This window comes from Taudactylus pleione, unplaced genomic scaffold, assembly GCF_031769625.1.
Source record: "Taudactylus pleione unplaced genomic scaffold, aTauple2 ptg000016l, whole genome shotgun sequence".
NCBI classification, from domain to species: Eukaryota; Metazoa; Chordata; class Amphibia; order Anura; family Myobatrachidae; genus Taudactylus; species Taudactylus pleione.
In genome coordinates, this window is record NW_028284418.1 from 49538888 (window position 1) to 49555331 (window position 16444).

A 16444-nucleotide genomic window follows, 5' to 3' on the forward strand; every position below is an offset into this window, starting at 1 on the left:
CACAGGCCCTATGGACAACAGCAGCACAGTGCTGCACAGCACAGCACAACACTACTCTGCACTAAACTACACTACACTACACAGCCCAGCCAGCCCTAACTCCCACCCTCCCTCTTCACTGTCCACAGCCGAGTGAGAAAATGGCGCCGACGCGGGTACCTTATATAGGATCCAAAACCCGCGAGACCCGGAAGGCGGGATGATGACGTTTTGCCTCGATTTCAGATCCGAGTCAGGCGGGAAAAGTCGAGCCTGACTCGGATCTGCCTCGGATCGGGGGGGCTCGGGGGGGTTCGGATTTCAGAAATCCGAACCCGCTCACCCCTAGTTAGAGGGTGTGGTCTGTAAGTTGGGACGTGTTGTTTAGCTGATTCCCCCAATGAGGGGGCTGCCCCTGTTTTTCCCACACTCCAGGAGTCAGCGCCTGTGGTATGATGGGAGATTATAACACTATTTAAATAAGTTGAACGTAATTTTATTTTTTCATGCAGATCTCAACTGAGGCAGTTGAAAATATAAGAACAGTGGTATCACTGACAAGAGAAGAGGCATTCTACAGGAGATATAATGAAAGCTTATCAGGCCCTTACAGGTAAGTCTTATGTTAAATAATAAATTTTGTAATTACAGCTGTATGAAATATTGGTTAAGGTGTAGAACCTATCACATGTATACTGTTACACCAGCCATTTTGTTAGCTGAAGTAATACCTATGAGAATGCAGCTTTATTGATTCAATAGAAACCAGTGGCCTCGTATACTGTAGACTCGCAGTGGTGTCACTAGTTGCTACTGGATAAGCCGGGTTCAGCTGACAAAATGTCTGCCTCCACAGTGTATTGGTGATGGGTACATGTAGATGCTTTCTCATTTTCTGACTTGTATTTGCAGGGGCTCAAGAGGGGGAGGGTATAATGTAAGCCATGCCCCCATTAGTATGTGACTACACCCCATATTGCATTATTCTCCCGCTTAGAAGCAGCATTAAATCTCCATGGGGCCAAATATAAATGATTGTCTATGCCCTGTAAAAGAACCAGGACCCGGATCTATTCATGGTGGCCTAGGGTACAGTACTTGCCAGCTTTATGCAATACTTCAAACTAACATACTGTATGGTTCCCATATGTAAATGATTCTGTATTAAGTAAAAATATAGATCCTGATTCCGATGTGGACAGTATTGTACAGCCTCAGGGAAGCCCCAGGGAAGCAGCTGTGCAATACTGTCCAACTAATATGTTAAAGCAGCAGGAGGTGTCTGTAGGAAATAGAGGCCTCCTGTATGCATCTGTGATTTGAGATGGTCGCCACCCTTGGTCAGTCTGCACAAGCCGAAGCTTACTCAGCCTGGCCGTCGCAACCCCTCTGCCAGGTCCAGGAAGGCTGCATCCCACAACGCAGACCCTGGGCTTGGCACACCTACAAAAAAAGGGCGACGCGCCCCCATTTTGTGCAAAGGTTCTGGTCACCACCCCTCAAATGCTGCAGCATGTTAATTATTCTCCGGCTAAGGGGGGACTGTGAGCAATCAACCCGTTCTGCATGTGCAGACCCACAACAATCGGTCATCTTGCGTAGACCTTCTCTTGATCAGTCCCAAAATAAAGACTATTATATTGGGAGAATTTCTCACCTAAAACATATGACATATGTACACGTGTAAATGATATAATATGCTTATAAGAAACATCCAAATTGCATGACTGACTTCTGACAAGATTTTTTGTTCTCTACATTAGGGACTCTTTGGCTAAAGCTCCAATCTATGGCATTACTTATTCCATTTCCCAGTCAATTAACTTCTTTGTGAACGCAGCTGTATTTCGGTTTGGAGCATGGCTGATTGCACACTGCTACACAGAATTCGAGAACGTGTTCATGTAAGTACTGAACTCCTATAAAACAAAGAACTTAGTCATTTTTCATTCTGTACCACTATTGGTGGCACTTGATTGCAGGTGGCTCCGCATTATAGGATATATAATTTAGCTATAGCTGGAGTGGGTTAAAATGATTGCACTATCTTTGAAGAACATAGAGTATTATCAATTAATATGAGTGGGGCCCTTTCTGTAAATATCGAGAACAGCACTGATTTAAATCCAGGCTGGATAAGTCACAGGAATCAGATAGCCAATGTGCCTGTCAGATTATTACTGGCACCTAGAGCCATTTACTGTACACTTCAGTGGATGCACAGCTTCCAGAGTTTCCTAAATTATCCTATTGACTCTTTGACCAGTCCCTGTTTTAAAAGTATACCAGTCCCTGTATGCCTCATGCCTCAGTGGTGTAGATGATTGAGAGAATTGATAGATGGCATTCTCATTGATTTCTTCACTGTGTGTAACCCATAAACAGTTTATTGTTATACAAAAATATTATAAAGTTATTTATAGAAGTGAGATACTTATGCATAATATAACCTACAGTAATTGGCTTATTTTCTTGGTATTTGTTGCTAAGTTCCCAATCAAACTGAGCATAATACAGAATACAGTGTGCACAAATGGTGTAATGGTTAGCATTACTGCCTCACAGCACTGAGGTCCAACCACAGACGCAACTGTGTGGAGTTTGTATATTCTCCCTGTGCTTGCGAGGGTTTCCCCCTGGTACTCCAGTTTCCTCCCACACTCCAAAAATGTACTGGTAGGTTAATTGTCTCCCAACAAAAATGAACCCTACTGTGTATGTGTGTGCGTATACATGTGGCAGGGAGTATAGATTGTAAGCTTCACTGGGGCAGGGACTGATATGAATGGCCAGATATTCTCTGTAAAGCGCTGCGGAATATGTGTGCGCTGTATAAATAACTGGTAATAAATAGAGTAAAAGTAACTCAGGAGCAGAAACAGTCACATTTATATTATACAGTGACAATTTAGAGGAATGCCTTTTAATGGCAAGAATAATTAGTAACTATTATTTTATAGCTTTTCTGCAATCATTATTTTATGTTTTCCTATAGAGTTTTCTCTGCAATTATTTTTGCCGCTATGAATGTGGGACAGTCCACGTCTCTTGCGCCCGACTTTGGAAAAGCCACAGTATCAGCCCAGCGCATTATGAAGCTTCTGGACAGGCAGCCAGCGATAGACAGTTACAGTGAGGATGGAGAGAAACTGGTAAGACAACTTACCAGTAACATGTCATGTTCTTTATATTTCACAATGGTCTTGAATGTTCTTGTTGCATTCATTACTTTGTATTGTGTTCTCATGTCAATGACCAATGATTTGGTTTTTGTTTTGTGTGTTAATTATTTAAAACTAAATAACGATTTATCTCATTAAAAAAAATGTTGTAAGAATATACAAATAGCATACAGTCAAATTGTACTACGATTACATTGTTAATATGCCATTCTCAGTCACTCCCTTGTTTTTATATCATTCCATCCCTATTTTCAATTCTTACTGACTGTTATACCCTAATTGAACTGGTGAAATGCTCTATAAGTACACAAAGCTTTGCAGCTTCTGCTGTATCACCTCCGTCCCTAGTTTAGCTCATACCCTTTCTTTTATTATACGTGTCACGCCCTGTCTGGTGAGTGTCAGCCAGAGTATAGTGTACAGTAAGTGGAGGTGCAAAGCTAGACAGACAGTTATATATTCTACTGCTTCTTATACATCAGAGCGAACACTATCTGGATTGATATGTTAGCATTAAGCATACAGGTAACACTTTTATAGAAACATACATTCCCTAACCCCTACACAAACCCGTTTGTTACATTGTGTGCTAGTTAATCATTTGTGTTCTACCAGCAACATTTGGTCAGTTGGAAAAACACCTGTCCACCCAGTAGGCGCTGCAGGGTCTTCTTTAGAGGTGTGTGTGTGGCATAACCACACCCCACTTAGCCATGCCCCCAACTTGGGCCACTCAACTTTTGCTGGGGGCTGCCTGATGACGTGGCGGTGCTGGATTGTAGCCAGGGCCAGCCCAAGCCCATTTGTTTTGGTAAGCAAATATTTTTCTTTGCGCCCCCCCGAGTTATGTTTAAGGGGGCGTGGTCTAGTGGGAAAAGCGGTATTGCCTCAATCAGCAACAATATATATATATATCAGGTCCATAAATATTGGGACATTGACAGAATTTTCAGATTTTGGCCTCTATTCACCACCACAATGGTTTTGAAATGAAACAAACAAGATGTGCTTTAACTGCAGACTTTCAGCTTTAATTTGAGGGTAATTACATCCAAATCAGGTGACCGTTGTAGGAATTACAACAGTTTCAATATGTGCCTCCCACTTTTTAAGGGGCCAAAAGTAATGGGACTATCAACTCAAAAGCTATTTCATGGACAGGTGTGGGCTATTCCCTCGTTATTTCATTATCAATTAAGCAGGTAAAAGGTCTGGAGTTGATTCTAGGTGTGACATTTGCATTTGGAATCAGTTGCTGTCAACTCTCAATATGAGATCCAAAGAGCTGTCACTATCAGTGAAGCAAGCCATCATTAGGCTGAAAAATCAAAACAAACCCATCAGAGAAATAGCAAAAACATTAGGTGTGGCCAAATCAACTGTTTGGAACATTCTTAAAAAGAAAGAACGCACCGGAGAGCTCAGCAACACCAAAAGACCCGGAAGACCACGGAAAACAACTGTGGTGGATGACAAAATAATTATTTCCCTGGTGAAGAAAAACCACTTCACAACAGTTGGCCAAATCAAGAACACTCTCCAGGAGGTAGATGTATATGTGTCAAAGTCAACAATCAAGAGAAGACTTCACAAGAGTGAATATAGAGGGTTCACCACAAGATGTAAACCATTGGTGAGCCACAAAAACAGGAAGACCAGATTAGAGTTTGCCAAACAACATCTAAAAAAGCCATTACAGTTCTGGAACAACATCCTATAGACAGATGAGACAAAGATCAACTTGTACCAGAGTGATGGGAAGAGAAGAGAAGGAAAGGAACTGCTCATGATCCAAAACATACCACCTCATCAGTGAAGCATGGTGGTGGTAGTGTCATGGCGTGGGCATGTATGGCTGCCAATTGAACTGGTTCCCCTGTATTTATTGATGATGTGATTGAAGACAAAAGCAGCAGAATGAATTCTGAAGGGTTTCGGGCAATATTATATGCTCATATTCAGTCAAATGCTTTAGAACTCATTGGACGGCGCTTCACAGTCCAGATGGACAATGACCCGAAGCATACTGCAAAAGCAACCAAAGAGTTTTTTAAGGCTAAAAAGTGGAATGTTATGCAATGGCCAAGTCAATCCCCTGACCTGAATCCGATTGAGCATGCATTTCACTTGATGAAAACAAAACTGAAGGGAAAATGCCCCAAGAACAAGCAGGAACTGAAGACATTTGCAGTAGAGGCCTGGCAGAGCATCACCAGGGATGAAACCCAGCGACTGGTGATGTCTATACGTTCCACACTTCAGGCTGTAATTGCCTGCAAAGGATTTCCAACAAAGTATTAAAAAGTGAAAGTTAGATTTAGGATTGTTTAGTTTGTCCCATTACTTTTGGCTCCTTAAAAAGTGGGAGGCAAATATAGAAACCATTGTAATTCCTACACCGTTCACCTGATTTGGATGTAATTACCCTCAAATTAAATCTGAAAGTCTGCAGTTAAATCACATCTTGTTTGTTTCATTTCAAAGCCATTGTGGTGGTGAATAGAGGCCAAAATCTGAAAATTCTGTCAATGTCCCAAAATTTATGGACCTGACTGTGTATATATATATATATATATACACAAAAAATGGAGATAGCTGTGTTATCTAAAAGTTAAAGTTTTTAAGCAATAACTTGAAACATGCTTTGCTTACTCACCAGAGCATAGTCTCCCTTTCCTTGCTAGGGCATTCTGCAGGTTGCACTTAATCCCATAGGCAGATCAATGCTGGAGGGTGGATACAGGGGGTGCACACTATGGTGAGGGGGGTTAGAGGCTGGCTACTGGGAAGCATACTACACAAGGTGGGGGGAGTGTAGTGGACTAGCTGGCTATAGGGGTGCTCACAGGGGGGGCTGTCTACATTAGCTCACACTGTGGGGGGGCTGACTGTATCATATCACACTGAGGGGGTAGAGGGGCTGGCTACAGGAGTGTACATTGCAGGTGGTGTACTACTCTGCATCAGTCCGCATCTACTTACAGTCACACACTGCAGTGAGGGGGATGGAGGTTGTCTGTCTAGCTCGCTGGTTGCAGCTGTCACATACTCACTGTCACTGCACTGGGGAGGTACTGCTGGGTGGAGATGAGGAGCTGGAAGGACAGCCGTGGTCATGCACAGTGCTGCTGTGGCTGGTTAGCTCTGGTCACATTAAAAACATTAGAAACAGCTAGTTACTTGTGTACTCCGGACCCCCTGGCATACCCGCTCCCCTCCTCTCGTCTCCGCACCCCGATCCTTCTCAAAGGTGAGCTATAGCTGTCACTCCTCCTGCCAGCCCTGTTTGCACCTGCGACCTTGCGGCGTGATGTCATGACGTTATGCCGCTGCATACAAGCCATTGGACGACCGCCCATTAGAACCGCGGTGCAGCTGTGTCACAGTGACACAGTCTGCCCGCGGTCAGCCTATCCGCTGCTGGGTCCTGGCTACTGGTAAATTAATTAATTAATCGCGGCCACGTACCTTGCGTAATCATAGAACCGGCCCTGACTGTAGCGCACAGAAACGTCACAGCCTGTGCTGATCCACCCCAAGGTACATGGCCGGGATCGGTGTCTGTGATCCCCGGTACAGTCAGTGATGATTCAGAGATGGCTATGTGTTGGGTAACTGGAATTACTTATCACATCTAATTATATTTTGTCCTATTATGATACTTTAAATCACAGAACAAGTTAAATGTTTAGTGAGTCTATGCAGTGACATGACAGATTTGTTGAGGTCAGTAGCATGGGTGAAAGGTGCATCACCGGGTCCCATCCCAAAATTTAGGTAAGAATAGAGCAGACATCTCCTGGTCATTCTTGGTCCAGTGCGTGTACCCTCTACACATGCGCTGCTCATAAGAGGTCTCTACTCTCCTCTTTTCAGTACAGTGGGTGTCTCGCAAAGGGGGGAGGCATTGCTAGCTCCCCAACCTATGGGTCGCGTAGCAGCTGCACCTGCAGTAGATCTTCTATAGGTCAGTAGATTATTGTCATAACACCTAACAGTAGATAGACCAGTGATGTTCAATCATATACACTGGTAGGGCCACATACAGTATGTGCTTGATTCCATGTGGTGCACTGTACTCCCTCCTCCTGATTACAGGTCATGTGCAATATGCCGAAGAGGTCACATGATGCAGAAGCCGGCTGCTCCCATCATGCTCTGTCTTATTCTTTGCTATAGGACCGGTAAATGTTCACTGAATCTACAGTGGCCTAAGGGCTGCCGTTTACCCATCACTAGATATTAGGTATTTTTTACTAATATTCTTGATTGATTGATGTGGTCAAGTTCAAATTGTAGACCTAAATGCAGTTACAATTTGCGTAGAGATAGTTAGACAATGAAAGAACAGTGCGATGATAGAAAATTAGCAATAATGTGTGAAATGCTTTGTTTATTGTCTTGCTTATTACTGAACAAGAAACATGTTTCTTATATTGTAGAGTGCATTTGAAGGAAACCTTGAGTTCCAAGATATCAAATTTGTGTACCCAACAAGGGCTAAAGTCCAGGTTCTTCAGGGGCTGAGTGTTAAAGTTTCCAAAGGACAAACTCTTGCCCTGGTGGGCAGCAGCGGATGTGGGAAAAGCACCTCTGTTCAGTTACTGGAGAGGTTCTATGATCCCGTGGATGGAAAAGTGGTAAGAGTTGGGAAAATATATTTACCAGAAACATTATTATTTACTTTATTGGTTTATTGCCATCAACCTGATTTTCACATGCAGTGAATACTGTCAGTTAGGCAGATGCCATATCAGTATTGCAGTGGTTACACCTTCCAGGCAATTTTAGATTATATAATCATCTGATATTCTATGTATTTGGATGCTCTGAGGTAAAAAAAAAAGTCTAATACACAAAACATACCGACTTTTTAATTATTTAGGCCCATTCTGCTTCATTTTAATATTGTACCAGGATTCCTTAATCATCAACTGCCCCTAATTTCTATGCACTGTCCCAAGCTTTAGTGTTTTCACTATTAACCATAAGCAAAACAACATTCCTCTTGTTCTCCATTTTAGATGCAATTCTTACCATGTATCTTCTAGGCTTTATTAACAACGTACTCCAAAATACACCTCTCTTTAAATATTATTTTCTAAAGTCCATAAACATGTCACGTTGGGGATTGTTGTGCTTCCAAGGTCTGCTGAGACAGCATCACATATCATGTCCCTGGAAACTGTTTTGCCAAGTTTAGTATTCAATGTCCATTCAAACCCTTACGTATGCATCTTTAGTTATAACCAGATGGCAATGAATTTCAGGTTAGTGTAGCCATCACTGATTAACTGAACATCTATTAATCTGATATGAAGGGGATAAAGGCTTATAAATGCCAATTGTCTTATTTACTGATCAGTACAAGTAGTGAGTAAATATATATATATATATATATATATAATATATATTGTCAAGGTTCTGCCCGTGAGGTCCGACCAGGACCCCAACCACTCCCATTAGGCATCCCAGACCAATTGCCACCCCTCTATGAAGTTTTCATCCAAATCCATACAGTGGAAGGCCCAAAACAGGTTCCCCCAGTCAAAGTTAAGCCCAGCGTCCCTGGATCAAAGTTCTGTCCAGCTTACACCAACGTGAGGTCTGACTGGGACCTCAACCTCCTAGTATGTCTTCTGGGATCCAATGTTACCATTCTGGGAAGTTTTCATCCAAATCCATCAAGTGGAAGGCTCAGAACAGGCTCCCCAGGAACTGCCCAGTATACACCAATGGTAGGTCCGACTGGGACCCTAACCCCCCTAAAACTTAGCCAAGATCCAACTGGTTTCATCCCAGTTGGTGCAAAAGTGTCCGAATGCATAAATAAACAATCCCACCAGCCAATTAATTTTAATATAGTATATATATATATATATATATATATATATACGCCCAGAATACAATACTGTAAAAATACACTCAACTGATGCCTCTTGGTGATGGAAATTCGTTGTCTTGAATATGTCATAAAAGCTGTAATGACATCTGGTGACTGGGAGGCCATGGCACACTTGTTACATCAGTGTTTTGCTTGCAAAACTATTGGGTGAGCACACATATTCTGTGGATGGCAATGTCATATGTATACAGTATACCATATATACAGAACAGTAACAGACCACTTCTAAAAATCATAGTAGTAGATAAAAATAATTTGTATGTATAGTATATATTGAAAGAAAATGTAAATTGTGTACATTTTATAATGATGACTTTGTTCTAATTAGGCATTGTGTTTCTCCAATTACAGCTTGCAGATGGAATAGACACAAAGTCAATGAATTTGAAGTGGCTAAGGTCCCAGATGGGAATCGTCTCCCAGGAGCCTATACTGTTTGACTGCAGCATAGCAGAAAATATTCAGTACGGAGCTCTGGACAGAAATGTGACTGATGAAGAAATTGTGGAAGCTGCAAATGCTGCTAATATCCACACTTTTATAGAAGGCCTGCCTGATGTAAGTACAGCAAATAAATGAATGAATGGGTTTTTTTCTTATCTTATATGTGTACATTCCAAAGGGTTACAACAAACAAAAGCTTATTACGAACCTTCGTTGACCTAGTCTGTCTGCGCACTTGTGCCTATAATAGTGCTGTCTATTTAGGACAATAACTTAATGCAAACAGTGATAAGCAGGTTGGATAAATCTGAGCTTCTACCTGACCCCAACTTGTCACATCATAACTTGTGCCTTGGCCAACCTACAGAATGCCACCACTTTGCTGACCTGCACCTGTTGGTGACACCACAGACGATGGCCCTAAGCAAATAAGCTACAGCCTAACACTATACCAATAAAACACACAGGGGCTCTTGTAGAGTTTAGGCTTTATTTGTGTAAAGTACGTGTTTCTGTAATACAAGGGTGCATCACACGTGTATTCTTAATTCTGTATGCACATTAGCTCTGAATTTACACGAGAGAGGGAAGGGATGGCCAATTGTAGTACTGTAGTGTAGAGCGACCTTATGGAGGTGTATCCCCTGCGTGTGCTGAAATCGTGCTGCAACAAGACGCAATGATGAGCAGCAGTATGTAGCCGCTACTCACTGGCAGATTGCAAACTAACCTCTCCATTAGTGTGGCTGCTATATTAAATGAAGTAGCAGCTGTCTATTTGCATTCCTTAATTGATATTTACATTTGGGCTTAGAAGAAAAGAAGATTTCCATTTGGTGTCTGAAGAGGAACTTCATTTTACTTTGTTTCATTTCTATTTGTGTTTAATTAGAATTTATAAGCTAGATATGGCTTTGGTATTTACCACTGACATTGTCCGGTCACATCTGTAGTCTTTCCTGATGTAACATGCAGCATGTGCTAGTGTTGTACAGCTAGATGCCATGGGAGGCGTCCGACCAAACATACTGTATGCACGTAACAGCACTCTTTCATGCCTGTGTCTCTTTACCTGCTAACATACGAGGCCCCCGACTCTACATGATCCCCACTGCTGTCCACCTACCCCGTATGCAGACTGGACCTGCCACTCACTTATGTGTAATACAATAGCATGGTGAAATTAGTGCGGGACAGTAGTAATAAGAGTATATTACAAAAGAAAAGACTAGACAACTGTATGATGGGCAGGAAGAGTGTTACAAGCAGTGAAAATAAAACCAAGATATAAATATATTTATTGTCATCTTTCCACTTTTATTTTGCAAATATTTAGAAATATAACACACGGGTTGGAGATAAAGGAGCTCAGCTTTCAGGAGGACAGAAGCAGAGAATTGCAATAGCCCGTGCCTTAATCAGAAAGCCAAAAGTGCTGCTACTGGATGAAGCGACGTCCGCTCTTGATACAGAAAGTGAAAAGGTAACTGCTAACGTCACACTATGACCTGACTGACTCATGTCAGCATAAACATGGTTCTGATTAGAGGGTCTATGTACTAAGCAGTGATAAGTGACAGAGTGAAAAGCGATAAGTCTGTGATAAGTGCCAGCCAATCAGCTCCCTACTGTAATTTTTCAAACACAGCCTGTGAGATGACAGTTGGAAGCTGATTGGCTGGCACTTATCACAGACTTATCACTTTTCACTCTATATCTCTCAGCACACTGTGGGCCTGATTCAGAGCCACTCGCAAAAAGCGAGCGCTCGCTCTGAATCAGGGCGGGCGCTTGTTTTTTAAGTTGCGGCCTCCTGGCCGCTCGCATAGCTGTGGGTGACCACCCACAGCTTATGCGAGCGGCCAGGTGATGGTCGCGATGGTCAAGACCATCGCGACCATCGGGCTTGCGACGAGACCCTTACGGTAGGATCTCGTTGCCACAAGCCCCAGTGGACTTCCTGCTCTAATAGAGCAGGAAGTCCAGCCCACAAACGGCAGGCATTCCTGCAGGAACGCCTCTGTTTGCCCAGCCACCCCACCTCCCTGCCTACAAAACGGGGCGAGCTGTCGATCAACATCGACAGCTGCCCCCTTTTGTAGTGAGTCCTGGAGCGAGTGCTTTTTGAGCTCGCTCCGGGGCTCGCGCATGCCGCGTGTGCGCACTGGCCCACAATCGACCCGCTTGCGAGCGGGTCTGAATCAGGCCCTGTGTGTGGGTGTGATACAAAAGCTTGACAATAAAAACATAGACAATAATTTGGTAAACACCAAAAAGTCAACATGACAAAAGTTACACAGTACAGAAGGTCAACGGGTTCAAAAGGTCGACATGGAAATGGTCTACACTTTTTTTTCTAACCCTAATCTTCACCATAACCCTAAACCTAACCCTCCCCTTGGTGCCCAAACCTAACCCGTTCCCCTTGGTGCCTAAACCTAACTGTCCAGTAAGTGCCTAATCCTAACCCTCCCTTCTGCAGCCTAACCCCAACCCTCCTGTAAGTACCTAACCCTGAATAGAAAAAACTGATGAGTTGACTATTTCTGTGCTGACCAATTCCATGTTGACCTTTTGTGCTTGTCGACTTTTTGGTCATGCCGACCTTCTTTACTGTCTACCTTTTGTCATGTCGATCTGGTGTCGACCAAATCATTGTCAACATTTTGTATGGAAGCCCTGTATGTAGGCCTCATGTTGTCAGCAGCAGGTCCACTCATAATATACCTATTTGGTTAAATATCCAATATCTTCACTTACTAAGGTTAAAGTGAGAACACTGGGCCTGTTTCACTACAGATCGGAAATGCAATAGTGATTACGCACGTAGTCCAACTGTGATAGTATGCTAATTCATTGCGATCGCTATGCCGCCACAGCACTACATGAGGACGCCCACTTTACCTTACACACATCCATAATCCTTAGCAAGACTGCGAAGCCATCGGTAACAGCAGGTACAATCGGAGCCTCATACACTTGCGTGTTAACTTCATTGCACACAGTGAAAGCTCAAGGTGCATAAGGCATCGCAGTGGATAATTTATGCACGCCACTGCAGCGGCGTTCAAACGCACGGACACGCTTGCGTTTTGCTGATAACCCCCCATTACCACCCACGAACGGCACTTCCTGTCAGTTACTCTGCTGTGGGTCTGCGTAGTCGCTGCGATCACAGTCCCGATCACAGTGGCTGGGTCGCGTACTGTGATGCATATGCATACACAGATTGTAACAATGTTACATGTAACAGTGGGGGGAATTCAATTCAGTTCGATGTTGAATAGCCGCAGGAGGGAGCTCCGAAGCTATTCAGTACACCGTGCTGTTTGGGCGGGCAAAGGATTTCTTCTCTCCCCCCTGGGGATGCGAGGAGAAATCCGACAAAAGTGCCGGGACGCAGATGTTTTACTGCTTAGTTGCGGCGCTAACAGTCGCGCGCCCGGCACTTTAGTCAGAGAATGCTGGAACTTGAGCTTAACACTCTTGTTAAGCCGCGAGAACCGGCATTCTCTGACATAACAGCGCACTGAATTGAATAGCTCCGGGAACTCCCTCCCGGCGCTATTCAATTCGCGTTGAATTGAATTCCCCCCAATGTTACATGCCCAACAACAAAAAGTACCGTTATGTACCAGTGCATCCACATTTTAGAACCTATTGCATGAGGGTGATAATTAGAAATTGGATATGTCATGCAAACTTATTTTTTGATGTACAAGATCTAGATCTAGAATGAGATCTCAATTATTTTAAAAACTGCATTTCCTACTTTAACAGGTTGTTCAGAAGGCTTTGGACGATGCCAGACAGGGCAGGACATGTGTGGTTATTGCTCATCGACTGACAACAGTCCAAAATGCCGACATCATTGCTGTAATTCAAAACGGGAAGGTGATTGAGCAAGGGACTCACCCCCAGCTGCTGTCCAAACAAGGCGCATATTACGCTCTTGTAAATTCACAAGTTACTAACTGATAGGGGGATTTAGTTGTACTAAATATTTTCAGGGCTAGATTGTGGGGTAAAATGGAATCCTGGCACACCATGCCCTTTGCCATCCACCAGCAAGGCACACTTCAGTACCTGGAGCACAGGTCATCCTGGTATTACGGCTGGAAAAATGTGTTTGATCAATAATTGATCACACAGTGAAAGTCATACAGATGAAGATGTTGGCTATGTTTTTGTGCATTGTTTATATTGTTGTTGTGATACAGTACATACCATATGATGATGTGAACACTGTCACTTATTCCGTGACAAAGACCAAATATAAACAAGGCAAACCGAGCTTCTGCCATTTTTATCATTAATCTAACACTCTCTGCCTATCTGGCATAATTAGGCAAATATTATGAGGTCACAGCTTTATTACTTGTGGTTTGGCCAGTTGCACCAATACATCTGGTCCTTACCTGTTCTGTGACTTCAACTTACCATATGTGTATATATGTGTTGTGTGTATATATAATATGTTACCAAATTGTCTATGTATTTTTGCACAACATGTAAATATATATATATATTACATATATGTGTGTGTTTATAGGTCTGTCCCATCTATATATCATATTTGTGTCAGCCTCCTCTGTAGCCATTACTTTTCAGCACCTTTATGAAGGAAGAGGGGACAAGCAGGTGATCATCCGCTACGGTTAGATGGACCTATGTTTTTTCATTGTTATATTTAAGTATTTGATGATTTTACAACTGAAAATGGCCGGCTGTAATCTTAGATAAAATCTGACTGTGTCTCAGTGGCTCAGCAACTAAAACTGAGCCTTTATTTTCTGTTCTGGAAAAAAATAGAAGTATTTGTATTAATATAATATACACTATAAAATACAATGTTTGTATACTAGGACTGTTTTCATTCTTAGTTGGGCATTATAATGTATACATTTTGAATATGTTTCTTAAATATTGTTTTTGTATATGCCTGAAAAAATGTTACAAAATAAATACATTTTGTTGCTTGGAACCTTTGTGTATTTTCATACTGCATATGTACTGTATGTGCGCACTTTTTATTTATATGCATATTTTGTATACAGGTTGAGTCTCCCAAATCCAAATATTCCAAAATACGGAATATTCTGAAATACAGAATTTTTTTCGTATGACTGATATAGTGAAACCTTTGTTTTTTGATGGTTCAATGTACACAAACTTTAGTTTAAGGCACACAATTATTAAAATGTTGTATACAATTACCTTCAGACTTTGTGTATAAGGTGTCTTTGTGTATTTTATGTATGTACACACACTTTGTTTGAGCCACAAAATGAATGAAAACATTGTATAACATTACCTGCAGGCTGTGTGTATAAGGTGTATAAAAAACATGAATGCATTCTGTGTTTAGATTTGGGTCCCATTCCCAATATATTTCATTATGGCATGCAAATATTCCAAAATACGGAATATTCCGATATCCAAAATACCCCTGGTCCCAAGCATTTTGGATATGGGAGACTCAACCTGTATATATATCCTCTTCAGCATATATACAACTAAAAGGAGTTGGATTGCACACCCTAATTTCCAAGTACATTAAAAGGTGCTACACTGCTGTGACTTAAACAATACACAATACAAAATCCAGGTGCAGCTGGACACTTCAGACACTAAGACAATATCTGCTGAACTCTGGAAAAGATTTAAACACCCCAAAAAAACCTTTATCCAGCACTTAAAACTATTAATGTCTAATAGCTTGGCAGCAGGGGCGTATCTATAATGGGTGCAGTGTGTGCGGAGCCCACGGTCCCCCCGGGTCCAGGGGGCTCCTCACCGCATGCCCTGCACCCATATTATTTTAGACTTACCTGTCCGTGGTCCCACGTCGGGTGTCTGCGCTGCTCAAAACACCAAAAAATGGCCGCCGCGGCCACTAGAGTGTGCCCGGAATCTACTAAGGCTCCGGTGGCTGGTTAGCTGCGTCAGTCGGTTGCCGGCCACCGGGGAGAGAGGAGGGGGCCCCGCACAGGGAGTGCACACGGGCCCTCTCCTCTCTTAAGACGCCCCTGCTTGGCAGCACCTCAAAGTAGATCAATCCAAACCACATAACAAATATACAGCAAGAGAACACCTAATAGAATGGTATTTCAAATACTCAGATATCTAGTAAGCGGGTATGGGGAACCTCCGGCCGGCAAGATCATTTGATCAGGCACGGCTGGCTGTGGCTCTCTCCCCTTCAGCGGCAGCAGGCAGCGCGGCTGTGTTACAGGACTGTCATGGGCTGGTTACATCAGTGCTGGACTGAAAGGACCCCAGGACTGCCTTATCAACTTGCCTGTCACATGACCATAGGGAAGGTTCCTCTAAACTCTGCCTGGCGACATGCAGACAGACTCCCCCTCCTCTTGGCTGCCGGAACTCACAACAAAGTAAAGCTGGGCATCCTCTATACAATTATCTGTCAGATATCTGTCCAATCTGGCTGGTTGGAATGAAAACCTGGTAATGTATGGGAACAAATGACAATCGTCCATTTGGTCACAAACACTGGAAAATAGCCAGAAATAGTTGTTCAGACAAATTGGTTAAAACACACAAATTTAACCAATTTGAACAATTTTTTTTGTCCTTTTTTCAGTGTTTAAAAACCATATGATCGATTGTCATTTGCTCCCATACATTACCAGGTTTTCATTCCAACCAGCCAGATTGGACAGATATCTGACAGATAATTGTATAGTGGATGCCCAGCTTAAGTGTGATGGGGGCACATCTGCCTGTGTATTCAGTGTATTGTGTGATTCCAGTTCCAGACATCGCTTTAGGGGTGAGTTAATTAAATTTCTGACCAAATATAGCAGGCTAGTTTTAAGTTGATAACTTTGTATGGCCCGCAAATTATTTTTTAAATATCCAAATGGCCCTTGGAAGATAAAAAGGTTCCCCACCCCTGTAAGAAAGTGTCAAT

At 42.7% G+C, this 16444-nt stretch overlaps 1 protein-coding gene across 4 annotated transcripts in view; it reads left to right on the top strand.

The window, feature by feature from the left end:
* Positions 1–14494, top strand: part of LOC148542032 (ATP-dependent translocase ABCB1-like) — a 180542-nt gene extending 166048 nt beyond the window's left edge. For all 4 annotated transcript variants that reach the window (XM_088476374.1, XM_088476384.1, XM_088476365.1 and 1 more), the window contains exons 23-29: positions 492–592; positions 1743–1883; positions 2975–3131; positions 7604–7801; positions 9418–9624; positions 10847–10993; positions 13291–14494. In XM_088476374.1, coding sequence (XP_088332500.1) covers positions 492–592; positions 1743–1883; positions 2975–3131; positions 7604–7801; positions 9418–9624; positions 10847–10993; positions 13291–13488 — 1149 coding nt within the window. In that variant the 3' untranslated portion in view covers positions 13489–14494. The remainder of the gene's footprint in view (positions 1–491; positions 593–1742; positions 1884–2974; positions 3132–7603; positions 7802–9417; positions 9625–10846; positions 10994–13290) is intronic.
* The last annotated feature ends 1950 nt before the right edge of the window (positions 14495–16444 follow it).